This window comes from Lithobates pipiens, unplaced genomic scaffold (assembly GCF_037356315.1).
Source record: "Lithobates pipiens isolate NorthernLeopardFrog02 unplaced genomic scaffold, aLitPip1_a1.2 Scaffold_28, whole genome shotgun sequence".
NCBI classification, from domain to species: Eukaryota; Metazoa; Chordata; class Amphibia; order Anura; family Ranidae; genus Lithobates; species Lithobates pipiens.
The window spans coordinates 180,640,406-180,658,498 of NW_027507789.1; the positions used below are offsets into that span (position 1 = coordinate 180,640,406).

General features: G+C 44.1%; 1 protein-coding gene across 1 annotated transcript in view; it reads left to right on the forward strand.

Annotated features, from left to right (window-relative positions):
• Positions 1-17,772, forward strand: part of PPP1R9B (protein phosphatase 1 regulatory subunit 9B) — an 82,568-nt gene extending 64,796 nt beyond the window's left edge. Inside the window, exons 9-11 of the mRNA XM_077460026.1 lie at positions 2,432-2,661; positions 9,200-9,296; positions 11,715-17,772. Coding sequence (XP_077316152.1) covers positions 2,432-2,661; positions 9,200-9,296; positions 11,715-11,768 — 381 coding nt within the window. The 3' untranslated portion in view covers positions 11,769-17,772. The remainder of the gene's footprint in view (positions 1-2,431; positions 2,662-9,199; positions 9,297-11,714) is intronic.
• Positions 17,773-18,093: the final 321 nt, after the last annotated feature.

An 18,093-nucleotide genomic window follows, 5' to 3' on the forward strand; every position in this document is an offset into this window, starting at 1 on the left:
TGGCAGCATTTGTTTACTTTCTTCAGGTTTTTATTCCTTTATTTTGGTGATCCTACCAATAACACACTTCCTGTCCTAAGGTGACAACGCTCACTTCCTGTACTGTATCTCTGGGGGGAGCTGCATTGTCACTCCCCTGAGTTATTACAGATGTTTTGTAATATATTTTATTACCCACCAGTTTATCTTGAAAATATTTCCATGATATTATATTATAATCAGATTTGTAGAGGGCATATTTATTAGAACATGAGACTGCTGACCTCAAATGTCAATCTGCCTGTGGGGAAGTAATGCCTGACTTTGTTTTTCTGCTCTGAAATATGTTGTTTGCCTTTCAATCTCTTGGTGCATGATGTAACACTGAAAGAGGAAATTGAGTAGTCCTTTCAGAAAGTACCTACTATTTTCTACTATTTTTGGTAATTTATATCTATATATATAGATATTCTCTCTATCTATCTATCTATCTATCTATCTATCTATCTATCTATCTATCTATCTACCTATCTATCTATGTATATATATATATATATTTATTTATATCTATAGATATAGATATCTGCCCCGAAGCACCCCCCCCCCCCTCCCCATGTTGAGGGCATGTGGCCTGGTATGGTGCAGAAGGGAGGGGGGGCTCACTCTCCCTCTCCGCCCTTTCCTGTCCTGCCAGGCTGCATGCTCATCTAAGGGTCTGGTATGCATTTTGGAGGGAACCCCACACCATTTTTTTTTTAATTTTAGCATGGGGTTCCCCTTTAAATCCATACAAGACCCAAAGCCATGCTGGTTTTTTGTTTTTTTTCACTTTTTTTTTATTGTCAGCAATGTTTATTTTTTATTCAGCTGTCAGCGGGGAAGCCCGTTGACAGCTGATGACTCATCCGTCGTTAAGGACGCAGCTGCCATTTTCCCAGGCCACTCCTTAACAACCAGCTATTCACTGTTCCCTGATTGAGCAAAGCTTTGCCCAATCAGGGCTTGGAATGCACTGTGCAGTGCCCGCCCACCGAGCACCCCACAAATTCACCGAACAGGCAACGTTCGGGACAAATATTTGCTCGGCTCGAGCTGTTCGTCCAATAAATACTATATTATTGCTTAAAGAGGGAGTCCACCTAAAAAAAAAAAATATTAAAAGCCAGCAGCTACAAATACTGCAGCTGCTGACTTTTAATAAATGGACACTTACCTTTCTTTGAGTCCAGCGATGTCGGCAGCCGAAGCTGAGCAATCGCTCGGCTCTCGGCTGCTGCCGTCGCCATTCTCTGTGAGGGAATCAGGAAATGAAGTGTTGCAGCTTCACTTCCCGGTTCCCTACTGCGCATGCGCGAGTCGCGCTGCACGTCATAAGTGGTCCCCACTATCTCCTGGTACCTGTGTGTTTCCCAGGAGACAGTGCGGGGTGCGAGAAGGGGCATGACTCCTGCGGGAGTCTATTCCCGGAAGTAGGTTCAGATACCTGTATTATACAGGTATCTGCACCCCCCTCCCCCTTGAAAGGTGCCAATTGTGGCACCGGAGGGGGGGGGTCGATGAGCGGAAGTTCCACTTTTGGGTGGAACTCCGCTTTAAAAACTATAAAGAGAAACAGTGATTTTTAATTAAACACTTACGGCCCATACACACAATATGAAAATCTGATGAAAAAAACGCTTTTGAAGCGATCGTACGATAATCGGATTATTAGTACAAAGCTTTCGAGAGCCGACCACGACACTTCATCCGATATTATCCGATCATACAAACATAAATTTTTTTCTCAGATGATACCAGATTGTACGATTTTTGTTTAATCAGTACAGTTGTCACCCGAAAATACAATAGAAATACACTACAACACATGACATCACTTCCGATTTTTTATTCTGACGTACGTTAATTTGTGTAACTTTAGTAACCTCTCCATTTTTGACATTCGACTAGCATGCAAAAAATTAACGGACGATCTGTCCTCCGATTTTTTGGATCGTGTGTATGGGCCATTAGGCCCCTTTAATACGGGCTGTCTGATCAGCTCCACCTGTCAGTTTTTCAGGCGGACCATCCATTCACCCCTATGGAGCAGCAGATGACATGTCCCTGACTATCGAAACAGGTCAGCCAAATACAGACAGACGCTGGTCCTATTTTCCATCCATCTGGCGGATCGGATGGGATTGGATGTAAACGGACAGACGGTCTGTTTTTATCTGATCTCCCCATAGAGGAGAGTGGGTTCTGACAGGTCCATCTAAGCACAGTGAGCGGAAACGGACCTGTCATCTGCCTGTTCAGCGGGGATCAACAGAGCGATCCCCCATTGAGAAAAGCAGAGTCCATCAACACGGACCTGACCCATGTGAAAGGGGCCTTATACCAAAAGAATGATTACATTCCCACAAAAGATGCTAGATTCCCTTTTATCTCAATGTCTTCTCTGTCTTTGTAGCTGGCTGGCCTGGAGCAAGAGCGATCTCGCTGGAGAGTGGAGAAGGTGCAGCTGCAGCAGAGTGTTCAGGAGAACAGGGAGCGTGTGGAGAAGCTGCAGGGCTACTGGATGGAAGCTCAGAGTCTTTGTCAGGCAGTGGATGAGCATCTGAAGGAGACCCAAGCCCAGCACCAGGGACTGGAGCGCAAGTACAGCAAGGCCAAGAGGCTCATCAAGGAGTACCAGCAAAAGTAAGTGAACCGGCCTCTCTAAAAAAAAAATAGTTTTTAAAAAAAAAATTATTAATGATAACTATTTATTTTGTAACCAAGAAAGTAGAGCATGTTGCTTGTATGTGATTATTGGAGTACAACTTTTTTTTATTTAGCATATAGTGGTGATGGGTTAGACCTTGTGTTGGTTTTTTTATTGCTCTCTGTGCCCCTGTTAAAGTAGTTGTAAAGCCTTACATATACCCAGTGTTTCTACATCAGTTGTACCTGTTTATCTGCATTCTTCTCCCCTCTACATCTGTTCAAAGTTCAGAATTTTAAAGCTTGTCTGAGAGTTTAGAAAAAAAGTGGGCGGAGAGCTGACGCTACAATCTGCATGCTCAGTGAGAGATGAGCTCTGAGAGCTGATTGGAGGCAAGAGACACGCCTCCTTCACAGATCACACAGGAACAGAGCTAAGGCTGTCAATTTGCTTGAGGTCCCTCCCCTGTCACCTTTTTTCTCTTGGTGTCAGGAAAACTTGTCAGAAGTGGGAGTTCAGCAAAAAAGTGGGTGGAGAGCTGACGTTACAATCTGCAGGCTCAGTGAGGAGAGCTCTGAGAGCTGATTGGAGGGAAGAGACATGCCCCCTTCACACAGCACACAGAGCTAAGGCTGTCAACCTGCTTGAGGTCCCTCCCCATCACCTTTTTTCTCTTGGTGTCAGGAAAACTTGTCAGAAGTGATTCATGCTGATAGCAGAGGAACAAAGCAGCAGACATAAATGACACTTATGCCGCGTACACGCAGCCGGACTTTCTGGCAGAAAAGGTCAGGCGATCTTCCCGACGGACTTACAAACTAACGGACTTGCCCACACATGAACAGACTGTCCGCTAAAAAAAGCGGCGCTTTACCGCCCAAAGCTGCCCCACCCCAGTGTGAAAGGGGCCTTAGCAGAATTTATTTTGGCCAAAATTTAGGAAGAAATTTGATTTCTTTGAGTAGAAAATATTGTTTTTAGTTCAGTTTTCAGTCTTTTTTCATTTCTAAAATACAAAAAAAAACCCCAGTGGTTATCAAATACCACCAAAAAGAAAGCTCTATTTCTGTGAAAAGAATTATATCAATTTCATTTGGGTACATCGTTCCATGATCGCGCAAAAAGTCCAGGGCGGCCGACCTCCAACAAGGCACTTTTATTGAAGATAAAAAATCCAATAAACAGTCAGTTCATGTTGCAATGTCTGGGAATATTAGTTGACGCGTTTCACACCATAATTTGGTGCTTAACCACTTGCTTACTGGGCACTTAAACACCCTTCCTGCCCAGACCAATTTTCAGCTTTCGGTGCTCTCACACTTTGAATGACAATTACTCAGTCATGCAACACTGTACCCAAATGAATTTTGTGTCCTTTTTTTCCCACAAATAGAGCTTTCTTTTGGTGGTATTTGATCACCTCTGGGGTTTTTATTTTTTGCGCTATAAATGAAAAAAGACCGAAAATTTTGAAAAAAAACGCATATTTCTTTGTTTCTGTGACAGAATTATGCAAATTATTAATTTTTCTTCATACATTTTGGCCACAATTTATACTGCTACATATCTTTGGTAAAAATAACCCAAATTAGTGGATATTATTTGGTCTTTGTGAAAGTTAGAGAGTCTACAAGCTGTGGTGCGAATCGCACAAAATTGATCACATCTGATGTACTGGTGGCCTATCTCGCTTCTTGTGACCCAAACAAGTCAGGAAAGTACAAATACCCCCCAAATGACCCCTTTTTGGAAAGTAGACATTCCAAGGTATTTAGTAAGAGGCATAGTGAGCTTTTTGATGTTGTCATTTTTTTCCCACAATTCTTTGCAAAATGAAGATTTTTCATTTTCTTTATTTTTCTCCACAAAATTGTCATTGTAATAGGTTATTTCTCTCACGTGGCATGTGTATACCACAAATGACACCCCCCAAAAAATTCTGCTACTCCTCCTGAGTATTACAATACCACATGTGTGGGACTTTTTCGCAGCCTGGCCACATAGAGAGGCCCAACATGCAGGGAGCGCCATCACGTGTTCTAGGAGCATAAATTACACATCTAACTTGTTGACTACTTATTACACTTTTGAAATACCAGGACAATGACACGTGACACTGATGACAGATGGCACTGATACGTGGCAATGATGACACTTATACGTGGCACTGATGACACGTGGCACTGATGACAGATGACACTAATATGTGGCACTGATGACACGTGGCACTAATACGTGGCACTGATGACACGTGGCACTAATACGTGGCACTGATGACACGTGGCACTAATATGTGGCACTGATGACACGTGGCACTAATACGTGGCACTGATGACATGTGGCACTAATACGTGGCACTAATACGTGCCACCGGTGACAGATGGCACTAATACGTGGCACCAATGACACGTGACACTGATGACAGATGGCACTGATAAGTGGCATTGATGACACGTGACACTGACAACAGATGGCACGTGACACTGACAGGTGGCACTGATGACAAATGGCACTGATACGTGGCACTGATGACAGATGGCACTAATACGTGGCACTGATGACAGATGGCACTATGTGGCACTAATAACACGTGGCACTGATGACAGATGCCACTTATACGTGGCACTGATGACAGATGGCACTGGGGACAAATGGCACTGACAACAGGTGGCACTGGGGACAGATAGCACTGCGGGCAGGTGGCACTGGGGTGGGGTGGATTGCACTGGGGTGGATGGCACTGGGGCGGATGGCACTGGGGCAGGATGGCACTGGGGCGGATGGCACTGGGGCGGATGGCACTGGGGCAGGATGGCACTGGGGCAGGATGGCACTGGGGCAGGATGGCACTGGGGGGGGGGGCATGGCACTGGGGGGGGGTGGCACTGGGGGAGGATGGCTCTGGGGGAGGATGGCACTTTTTATTAAACTTTTTTTTTACTTTTTTTTTTTTTTTTTCTTTTTTACACTGACGGCTGCTGCAGCCGTTCTTCTCTCCCCTCTCACACGCTGTCTGTGTGAGGAGGGAGAGCGGCGCTGAGAGATGATCTCATATGTTTACATATGAGATCATCTCCCATTGGACACGCCGATCACGCTGTAAACGGCCGCTGTGATTGGCCGTTTACAGCGATCTGTGTTTGCCTGTCCCCGGGGGACACGGCAAACACAGAACTTCCGCGATGCGCGCCCGCGGCGGCGCGCATTGCGGAAGTAAACACCAGGCCGTCCAGGGACGGCCAGGCGTAGGAAGCCGCCCGCCCTAAGGCCGGCATTCGGCTATAGGGCGGGCAGGAAGCGGTTAATCATGAGCTATGATTAAGCACTACAGTTTTTGCCTTATGATTCGTTGCAGAGCCAGCACCTGAAGTGTTCCAATAGGGCATATGCCTCAAGGGGATTAGGGTTTGGAGAGATATTTTCTTCTTCATGAAGGGGGTACATTTGGAGGCAACCCAAGCAGGAAGCTGTCAGTGCTGGGCCAATCAGCTGTGGGCAGGAAATTTGCTACCCCACAGCTGTACGTATGCAAAGGGACAGGGATGCTCATTATCATTGATCGAATATGCCTCCCTGGCCATGTTCAAATTCATTGAGCTTTTATCATTTACCTAATATGATGGCCATATTAGGTCAGTGATGTCACAGGCACCCTCGCCCCCTTGTGTATATGCAACTGTGGGATGGGGAATCACAGCTGGTTGGCTGGTCACTGACAGCTTCCGTTTGAATTTGAACCAAACCTAACTTCACCTCTAAAGAAGAGTGGGAGATGGTCATTGGAGAATGTTTATTTGCTTTGACCAAATTGGCCAGTGTTTCAATATAGTTATATGGAAGATAGATGAATGACAAAGATCTGCACATATACAGTGCATTCGGAAAGTATTCACATTGCTTCACTTTTTCCACATTTTGTTATGTTACAGCATTTTTTCAAAATGGATTAAATTCATAATTTCCCTAAAATTCTGCAAAACAATAAATTCCTCATAATGACAATGTGAAAGAAGTTTGAAATCTTTACAAATTTATTAATAATAAAAAAATGGGAAAAAAAATCACATGTACAGTATCTCACAAAAGTGAGTACAACCCTCACATTTTTTTCTGATCCTCAGAGAGTTCTTTGCCATGAGGCTCCATGTTGAACTTCCAGTGACCAGTATGAGAGAGTGAGAGCGATAACACCACATTTAACACATCTGCTCCCCATTCACACTTAAGACCTTGTAACACTAGTGAGTCACTTGACTCTAGGGAGGGAAAATTGCTAATTGGGCCCAATTTAGACATTTTCACTTAGGGGTGTACTCACTTTTTAAGTCTCTTTGCGTATGCTACAAGCTTGGCATGCCTATTTTTGGGCAGTTTCTCACATTTTTCATTGCAGGACCTCTCAAGCTCCATCAGGTTGAATGGGGAGAGTCTGTGCACGGCCATTTTCAGATCTCTCCAGGGATGTTCAATCAGATTCAAGTTTGTGCTCTGGCTGGGCCACTCAAGAGCATTCACAGAGTTGCCCCATAGCCACTCCTTTGTTATCTTGGCTGTGTGCTTAGGGTGGTTGTCCTATTACAAGATGAACCTTCGCCCCTGTCTGAGGTCCGGAGCGCTCTGGAGCAGGTTTTCATCAAGGATGTCTCTGTACAATGCTGCATTCATCTTTCCCTCGATCCTGACTAGTCTTCCAGTTCCTGCTGCTGAAAAACATCCCTATAGCATGATGCTGCCACCACCTTGCTTCATCATAGGGATGGTATTGGCCAGGTGATGAGCAGTGCCTGGTTTTCTCCAGACATGACACTTGCCATTCAGACCAAAGAGTTCAAACTTTGTTTCATCAGGCCAGAGAATTTTGTTTCTCATGGTCTGAGAGTCCTTCAGGTGCCTTTTGGCAAACTCCAGGCGGGCTGTCATGTGCCATTTACTGAAGAGTGGCTTCCGCCTGTCCACACTACCATACAGGCATGAATGGTGGAGTGCTGAAGAAATGGTTGTTCTTCTGGAAGGTTCTCCTCTCTCCACAGAGAAATGCTGGAGCTCTGTCAGAGTAACCATTGGGTTCTTGTTCACCTCCCGGACTAAGGCCCTTCTCCCACAATCGCTCAGTTTGGCCGGGTGGTTCATTCTAGGAAGAGTCCAGGTGGTTCCAAACTTCTTCCATTTTTGGATGATGGAGGCCATTGTGCTCATTGAGACCTCCAATGCTGCAGAAAACATTCTGTACCCTTCCCCAGATCTGTGCCTCAATACAATCCTGTCTTGGAGGTCTACAGACAATTCCTTGCACTTCAAGGCTTGGTTGGTGCTCTGACATGTGGAGCCTTATATAGACTGGTGTGTGCCTTTCCAAATCATGTCCAATCAACTGAATTTACCCCAGGTGGACTCCAATCAAGTTTTAGATACATCTCAAGGATTACCAGTGAAAACAGGATGCACCTAAGCAAGTGTCATGACAAAGGCTCTGAGTACTTATGTGATTTTTTTTTATTTTTTTTTATTTTTAATACATTTTCAGAGATTTCTAACAAACTTGTCATTATGGGATATTTGCTTGTAGAATTTTGAGGAAAATAATGAATTGAATCCATTTTGGAATAAGGCTGTAACATAACAGAATGTGGAAAAAGTGAAGCACTGTGAATACTTTCTGGATGCACTGTACTTTATTAATGATAAATTTGATGCTGAAGCTGGCATGGCCAGGTTAAAAAAATAGAATACAGTGATTCAGACCCAAGACAGTACACAGCTAAATTAAGAATAAAAAAAAAGGTGTTGTTTTTTTTATAGGGGTGCAATGCCACCCCACTCTCATTCTGAAACAGTACAAAAGGTTTTTGTTACATTCTTTGCTTTTGACCGCACATCATTTTCTACCTTCAGAATATAAGGTTAAATGGGAAATTGGATAAATCCAAATAAATAAAGCTTTTGGATTTTAAAGCGGAACTTCAGTCATGTTTTCATCTTTCCATCTATTAAATCTTCTGCCCTTGTTGTTTTAACTTTGGATAGTAAAACATGTTTTTTATGCCAGTAAATACCTTCTACAGCCCACTTCCTGTTTCTTCTCTGGTCATTAGCCTAGGCTTATGACATCATGCACAGCACTCTCTCACACTCTCATGAGAGTTTGCCAGGAAGTAGGGGGGGGGAGTCATAAGAGGGCCAATGAGAGCTGCAGAGCTGGAGGTGTACCTCTGGGTGACTGTGTAAATCCAGGAAGTGAACAGGAAGCAGCTTCAGCTGCCCACAGTTAAAATGGCTACAGACAGACTTAGTGGAGGGAGATTTTTGCAGCATATTTGGCAAGTACAGAATCACAGTATATATAAAATAATATGCAAAGTGGTTGGACAGAAGCTTCAAAATGGCAAAGATGTTTTTATTACAAATTATGTGAGCAGGCTGCAGTTCTTCTTTAAGATCTTGTCAACAGGACCTAAAAAAGATTATATTGCTGCTATACAGAAACAGAATTATGATTGAATTAATCAGTTTAATCAATAACACTCTTATTTGCAGGGAGCTGGACTTTTTGAAGAAAGAAGAGATTCAAAAGCAGGCACTGGAAGAGATAGAGACTGCACACGCTGCCGAGATCCAGAGACTTCAGGAAAAGGTATCATTAGATGCAGTACAGCTATTGAAGCCTGATATGTCATTGTGTTAGCTGACATGTTAGTAGTTTGCATGTACTAGTGATCGTAGTAGTGCTTGATGCACTGAATGCATTATTGATGAAGAATGCATTAATCCCAATCAACCTATGAAAAAAAAGTTGTCATAAACATAAAGCTGAGCTCTAACCTTCCCTTTAGTCTTGCACATTTGTATAGGTTCTTCTCCTGCACTAAAATGAGTTGAGCTGCATCTTGATATAGCGCGGTCATTTACCCTGTAGGGTCCCGACACCCTTACTAGGGCCAATTTATAGACAGGATCTGATTAATATACCAGCATGTCTTTGGAGTGTGGGAGGAAACTGGAGTAAACCCGTGCAGGCACAGAGAAAACATGCAAACTCCAGGCAGATGATGTTGTGGTTGGGATTTGAACCAGCGACCCTATTGCTGCTAGGTGGTGTAGTGGTTAGCACTCTCACCTAGGCCCCAATGGCTTATTCTGATTCCACTGCACACTGTTAACGTCTCACATTGTGCATTAGAAATCACAGCTAGTCAGATAGAGCTCGCCTCATTTTCTGGCTGGAGGAATTCCAGCATCGTGTAACGCTTTTTGCCCTGACAATCCCTAGTCCCACCTCGTCTCTTATTGGATTTCAGTTCTTTGTTTCATAGAAGTTTAGCATCACATGTGGGTCGTCTGCATGCAAATACATCCACTTCTCCGGACTGACATCCACCCATCAAGGCATGTTGATATTTGCATAACTCCCATAAGCCCGTAGAGCAGTGATTCTCAACCAGGATTCCTCCAGAGGTTGCTAGGGGTTCCTTCAGCATTGGGCAATTTCTGCCTCTCGGATAAGTTCCCATTCACACCATTGATCTTTTTAGCTACCTGTAAGGAGGTAATTCTTCCCAATGACCACAAGTGTAAAGGCCATTCTTCCCACTGACCATCACACTAATGTATCATGAGTTGTAGATTTCAAATTTTTAGAAGGGGTTCCCCCGAGACCGGAGAACTATTTCAAGGGTTCCTCTGTGTTGAAAAGGTTGAGAAAGGCTGTCATAGAGGATCAGTGCTTATACTTACCTATTCCCTGGGCACTCCGGTCAGGTCACATGTTTTCCCCAGCGGCTGCCTTTAGTGAGGAGGAGAGATCGTCAACAACAGTTGCAATGCCTGTGCGGTGGCATCTCCCATACATAGGCCTGCTATGGGCCGTCAACTGTCCTTCCTCTACCCTAAAGCCAGCACTGGGAGCCGATCATGGGAGTGGACCGCAGAGGCCAGGGAATAGGTAAGACATCTTTCCTCTACAGGCTAGTAAGTATAGGGCTTAGTATAAGGGTGGGTGCAGGTTTAAAGCGGGAGTTCTGCCGTTTTTTTTTTTTTTTTTAAAGTCAGCAGCTACAAATACTGCAGCTGCTGACTTTTAAAATAAGGACACTTACCCGCCCAGTGCGCCCGCGATGTCGGCACCCAAAGCCGATCTCTCGATCGTCTCTCGGGTGCTGCCGCCGCCATCCTGGGTATGGGAATTAGGAAGTGGAGCCTTGCGGCTTCACTTCCCGGTTCCCTACTGCGCATGCGCGAGTCGCGCTGCGCAATAAGGATGGTCCCCGCTGTCTCTGGGATCCGTGTGTTTCCCAGCAGGCAGCGGGGGACCCGCAGGAAGTGGCGTAAATATCCGCAGATTCTGCGGATATCTATGCCGGGAGTGGGTGCAAATACCTGTACTGTACAGGTATCTGCACCCCCCCCCCCCCCGAAAGGTGCCAATTGTGGCGCCGGAGGGGGGGGAGGGTTCCAATGAGCGGAAGTTCCACTTTAGGGTGGAGCTCCGCTTTAAGTTTACATAGGATTAGCCTGGACTGACTGCTATTAGCTATTAGTGTATAACCTAAGAATGAGTCACCTTATGGCGACTTTTAGTAACGCAACTTGCTACGAGTAGCCATTGACCTTAAAAAAAAATGGAAATCCAGTAGTTTCCTATAGTGTAGGCTACCCCAAATCTGATAATCAGAGACTAATATAATGGGGATAGTTCAATTATTATTATTATTATTATTATTCAGGATTTATATAGCGCCAACAGTTTGCGCAGCGCTTTACAATATGAGGGCAGACAGTACACTTACAATACAAATCAATACAGGAGGGATCAGAGGGCCCTGCTCGTTAGAGCTTACAATCTAGAAGGGAGGGTCAAGTTGAAACAAAAAGGTAATAACTGTGGGGGATGAGCTGATGGAGAAAATGAAAATACAATTAGGAAAGGTGCGGTTGGATAAGTAGGAAGAGAACCATCGTAGAGTACGGTCACGGAGACCAAATTAGCATTCTTAGTGCATCTCAATCAATTATTCTTAATACTGCTTTCTTTTTTTTTCTGTCCTTATCACAGGTCACTGAATTAGAGAAGAAACTTGTGACCCTTCAGTGCCCTACTCCTCCTTAGAGTATACATTACAGAAAATAGGGAATGTTGGGCCCATGGTCGCTTCTGGTTGTCCGCCAGTGCAGGATCTGTGTCACCAGTGAGGTCTGCCCCCCCTCTTATCTTACTTAATACTCCAGTGATTCAACGGGGGTGAAGTCTTACTCGCATCTGGACGTGTGATTGTGGTTCTCTGTCAACATCTAACCGGACAACGGTGGGATTCCAGCTGGTTGTGTCGTGACTGCAGCTCTGTAGCCTGTGTCTATGTATTTGTGTGGGCCTTAGGCTCATGTATTCCTGGTGGACCTTGGAATGTGCCACATGGCAAGATATTGTATTCAGTGACCCCACTGGCTGTATCTCATAAGGACTTTGAAATGACTGGGATCCTTTGCCCCCTGGTGGCCTAGACACTGACTGTGGCCTCTTCTCCTGGATTTTGCGTGTACCTGTGCTGTGTTTGTGCTGGTGGTCTCTGTCTAATACCTGCCCTTGGCATCTCAAGGAAAGTATGTACCATTAACTCTTCCTCTGTTCCAAGTTTTCTTTTAACAATAGTGACTCCCTTTCTTCTCTGCTTGCATACAGCAGGGGCAAGGTTGTGATGGAGCTGCCATCTTGTTGGTTATCAACATTTGTTTTCTTTTTTATGAACCAAACAGATCACTGGACCTCATTTATCAAGGTGTTCGGAATACAAATTACTTGCTGGCAACCAGTCAGCCTTTTCCTTATTTTTCCATTTCAAGCGGCAACCCTAAAGGCTGGATGGGTTTGGTAGTTCTGAATAACACAAATATTTTATAATAGATGCCTTGATAAATTAGGTCCACTTTGGCGTAAACCCAAGACCAGCCACACTTGGCTTTTAAGTTACAGGTGGATGCTGCTGGTGACTCAGTATTCCACTGGCTGTATCTACCTTCTGTATGATCCTATACCACCCTTTTTTACCCATGGATCCCATTGCTATAGGAATCCAAGGTAAGCAGACCTGGTAACTGGGATGTAGAGATATTAGTAATAGAACCCCAAGATAAAAAAAAGAATCTGCCGAGTAATATACCGCAAATGGCAATTTTTGGTGGACTAACCCTTTATTCTACCATCTAATGAATTTACTAGAATTCTGCTACAGCCCACAAGATGGCTTCCTCCAAAGTGTACAAGCACTTAGTACACTGTAGTGAAATACATAGTGGATAGCTGAGCAACTGAGAAATTGACATAAGGTAAGGTGTATGAATCTGAGTGTATGAATGACTGCATTAGCCAAATTCACCAACTAGGACCTACCAAACATCTATGAACTGCTAGGATCCAACCAAATCTGGCCTTTACAGACTAAACCAAACTTTTTATTACCCTTTCCTATGTTGTGCTCTCAAAATTCGACCTGGCCTAGTCTTATAAGCAAAGTGGCTTTGCTGTTTTTCAATAGAGTTTGTGTTCATCTGGGGAACCTAACATATAGGAACTGCTAGGATCCAACCAAATCTGGCTATCACGGACTAAACCACACTTTTTATTACCCTTTCCTATGTAGTGCTCACAAAATTAGACCTGGCCTAGTCTTACAATCAAATTTGCTTTGCTGTTTTTCTGTATAGTTTGGGTTCATCTGGGGAACCCAGCATATAGGAACTGCTAGGATCCAACCAAATCTGGCCTTCACAGACTAAACCATGCTTTTTATTACCCTTTCCTTTGTTGTTCTCCCGAAATTAGACCTTGCCTAGTCTTATAATAGAAATGGCTGTTGTTGTTGTTCAGTATAGTTTGGGATCATCTGGGGAAAGAAACATCTAGGAACTGCTAGAATCCAACCAAATTTGGCCATCACAGACTAAACCACACTTTTTATTACTCATTTGTGATCCCAAAATTAGGCCTGGTCTACTCTTAGACCCCTTTCACACCACACCACTGATAGCGTCGGCGGTAAAACGCCGCTATTTTTAGCGGCGTTTTACCGCCAGATTTGCAGCGGATTTGCGGCGCATTTCGCCCGCTAGCGGGGCGCTTTTACCCCCCGCTAGTGGCCACGAAAGGGTTCAAACCGCCGGCAATACGCCGCAATAGCGGCGTTTTGCCGGCGGCATTACAGCGCTGCCCCATTGATTTCAATGGGGAGCAACGGTGGAGGAGCGGTAAACACACCGCTCCTTCACCGCTCCAAAGAAGCTGCTGGCAGGACTTTTTTATGACGTCCTGCCAGCGCACCACTGTAGTGTGAAAGCCCTCGGGGCTTTCACACTACATACAATGGTGCAGCTTCTTTAGGGCGGATTGCAGGCGCTATTTCTAACACTATAGCGCCTGCAAAACGCCCTGGTGTGAAAGGGGTCTTATATTCAAAGTGGCTTCTGCTGTTTTTCAGTACAGTTTGGGTTCATCCGGGGAAAGGAGGGTTGGAGGGGGTCCAACATTCTCTGGTGTTAAAGTTTAAAACATATTTAGTCTTACATATACATGTCTGTAGGGCTTGAAAATGATTGCATGCTTATCGATGGAGATACTGGTGAATTCCACTGATTTGTTGGTTCTACCTGAAGGTGCGACACATTTGAGCATGTCTAACTAAAGCTTGGTTAGAACATATAAAACATAGTGCCAGGAATTGGGATGCAATCTCAGGTACTGTCTGGGCATTGAGAGGTAAAACACTGAAGGTGATGGCATAATCACTACACTACACCGCACAAGAGAGCAATTCTTTGTATTATGTTGAACATAGGGGCTTCTGATAAACACCAGGGCTGGTCATAGACACCAAGGTCCACCTTTACATTTTTGTATAGCAAGAGATGTCAAGCATTTCCTGACTTACAGCAGCAATGATCTTGGATTTGGAAAATAAGGAAAAAGTCCTGTAAGGCTTGAGGGCTCTTACAATACTGAACAACATCTTGCTATTATCATTGAGCACAGGAAGGCTGTCCTATTTCAGATGAATGTCTTATCTAATTAAATTGAAAGAGTCGGCACTCGGGTTCTGATCTTCTATGTCTTTTATTTCATCTTCAGCTTACAAAGCATGGCAGAGGTGCTAGTGCCTTCATTGTAAGCTGAGGATGCTTTGATTGTAAGCTAAGGATGAAATAAATGATATATAGAAGATCAGAAACTGAGTGTCGCCTTCTTTTTGTTTGATGGTTATGAGGCTAACAAGAGCCTGAGAGAGCACCAGCATCCCCTGCTGATATGTGGAATATAAATGTGGGAGGTAGAGTGCTTTTGTTTAAGTCTTCTCTTTTTTTAGGCCTACAGGAGCTATTTTACAACACTGGAAGTAAGTCTCCATTGCCTCCACATCTCTCTGGACCTGCGTCAATTGCCCTTCCTGTCCTTTTATTAAATGCCCTTCCACTTAGTGTAACATCTATAGCAGTTAGTGGTCCTCAAGCCCCTACTGAGGTGGGGTTTTTCTGCAATCCAGGCCCAGCACCACCCTGTGGGCCAAAAGGTCCTAGCATCTAGAGTTTCAAGAGCGCTAATGCTGCCATTCAAACGGTCATGTGTGCACGATCAGATTGTACCTTGTACATAGCAGTGACAATGAAAAGTGTGGCTTTTGTATGTGTGAGAGTGTGTGTACTGAAATGTATCACAGACACACAATAATGAGCTTCAGTAAAAAAAAAAGCAGCAAGCCTTTAACAACCAATCAGAATCCCTCTTTCACTGATCTGACCTCTTTTAGGTTAGACATACACAGGGGAGTTTTATATGCTCAGTCATGCTACTAAAATGATAGAAATACAGAAAGGAGCAGCAGACCAAAACCAAATAAAAGAGTCCAAGATTATTGTCATTGTTTGTAAAAAAAAAAAAAAACAGTAATATAAAATGAGCCAACACGTTTCATGCCAGCTCTACTCCGCTTTATCAGGACTCAACACATGATAAAACTTGAAAGGACTCAGAGAAAATGACTCTTCAGGTATATTAGAACCAGCACTGAATTTTCCACTTGGAGCAACAACTTGACAGTGTTGAGTCCTATGAAGGAGGAGTGGTATTGCCCCTGAAACACATTAGATATTTTTATATGACTTTTTTTTCCCAACAACTAAAATTAACTTGGACTGTTTTATTTGGTTTTGGTCTGGCGCTCCTTTCTGTATTTCTATGGTTTGCGCTACTGTTGGGTGCCCATCGAGTGAAGCCTTGCCGCCTTGCCATGGCTATTTAGCTTGTTGGAAGTTTTCCTTCATCTGACTACACTTACAAGTCTAAAAGCTCCCAGTGCCTCTTTGAGTATGTTCTTTTGGAGTCCATGCTACTAAAATCATTAGAGATTAATTGCAAGGAGGAGCAATTGATGGAACACATTGCTCTCAATGGCGTCAGCTACAGCATGCAGTAGCATCTTGTAGCGATGTGTTAGTATTAAAGATTTTTACTACGTCATGGGGCTTGTTTAGTTTACGTCATAAGAATCCACATCCATGACCAACTACTACTCCTACCACTTAGTCTTTCGCCATTTTGATACACTATATTGCCAAAAGTATTGGGATGCCTGCCTTTACACGCACATGAACTTTAATGACATGAACTTTAATGGCATCCCAGTCTTAGTCCATAGGGTTCAATATGGAGTTGGCCCACCCTTGACAGCTATAACAGCTTTAACTCTTCTGGGAAGTCTGTCCACAAGGTTTAGGAGTGTGTCTATGAGAATGTTTAACCATTCTTCCAGCACACATTTGTGAGCTCAGGCATTAATGTGGACGAGAAGGTTGTTCTCTGTCTCCACACTAATTCATCCTAAAGGTGTTCTATTGGGTTGAGGTCAGGACTCTGTGAAGGCCAGTATAGTTCCTCCACCCCAAACTCGCTCATCCATGTCTTTATGGACTTCACACCGGTGCACAATCATGTTGGAACAGGAAGGGGACATCCCCAAACTGTTCCCACAAAGTTGGGAGCATGAAATCGCCCAAAATGTCTTGGTATGCTGATGCCTTAAGTGTTCCCTTTACTAGAACTATGAGGCCAAGCCCAACCCCTGAAAAACAACCCCACACCATAATCCCCCCTCCAATCAAATGATGTGGAGGGGTGGCCCAATACTTTTGAAAATATAGCGTGGATGAGCACGTTTGGGGTGGAGGAACTTGACTGGCCTGACCTCAACCCGATAGAACACCTTTGGGATGAATTTGAGCGGAGACTGCGAGTCAGGCTTTCTTGAAGACTGGTCATACATAGACATGCTCCTAAACCTAGTGGACGGCCTTCCCAGAAGAGTTGAAGCTGTTATAGCTGTAAAGGGTGGGCCAACTCAATATTGAACCCTACGAACGAAGACTTACATGCGCATGTAAAGGCAGGCGTCCCAATACTTTAGGCAATATAGTGTAGCTTGATTGAGCTACTAATCTCCCCTGTACCTGTAGGCCTAAGTGAAATTGGAGCGGTGTGGGTTACTGAATATGCTTAATGCTCATGTATGTACAAGCTTTCCTCATTCCGCTGTATATAGCTTCAAACTGTGAATCAACTTCTAACGTTTTAGAAACATTTGCATCTAAAGCAACTCATGCAATGTAGATGCGCACCTAATAACAATGACAATGCCACTGGTTCTGGCAAGGAAGCTGCCGGCAGCCATGTCAATTCCTGGCAACCCCATCTTGTGACAGAACAAGAGGAAGGACAGAAGGAAGAGGCTTCTGTAGTCACGTAACACCAAGACATCTGGCACTGTCCTTTAAGAGAAGAGGGCGGGGTTTATTTGTATATTTTGAACAAAGGGATGCATGGGGGGGGGGGAGGAGAGGGACTGCCACTAGGGGGTGTGAATGGGTATTATTAGAAGGAGGTTGAATGATACTGTGCCAAATTACTATCTGTCTATTTATTGGTATGTTATGGGAACAAAAAAACAAAAAAATGAATGGATGTAAATAGGACCTTTTAAAGTGAAACAGAACAGGTCGATGAAAAGCAAAGCATTCTGGGGGATTATTAATCCAAGCAAAGTTTGGCATTAAACAGACTCTGATCAAACTAATATTGTTGCTTCTTGTAAAACTTGAGGTGTGCGTATGTGGATAACAGTAGCGCTACAAAATATTCCTGGTTTGGGAACTTGAGTTTTCCAATAGTGTCTTCTTAAAGTGTATAGTTTATGCCTCGTTTCCACTGGGCGGTTCGGGTCGGGACAGTTTGGAAGGGTTTGAATGGTTCCGGCCTATTCAGGTGAGCGTTTGCACTGCAAGTCGGGCCGCCAGGGGGCCATACGGGGGTTTCAAAAAAATGCCTTTGATGTGAGCATTGGCGGCTTTTCTGTCTGCCAATCAGTGGAATGTATTGTGTGATGCCAGTAGCTCCA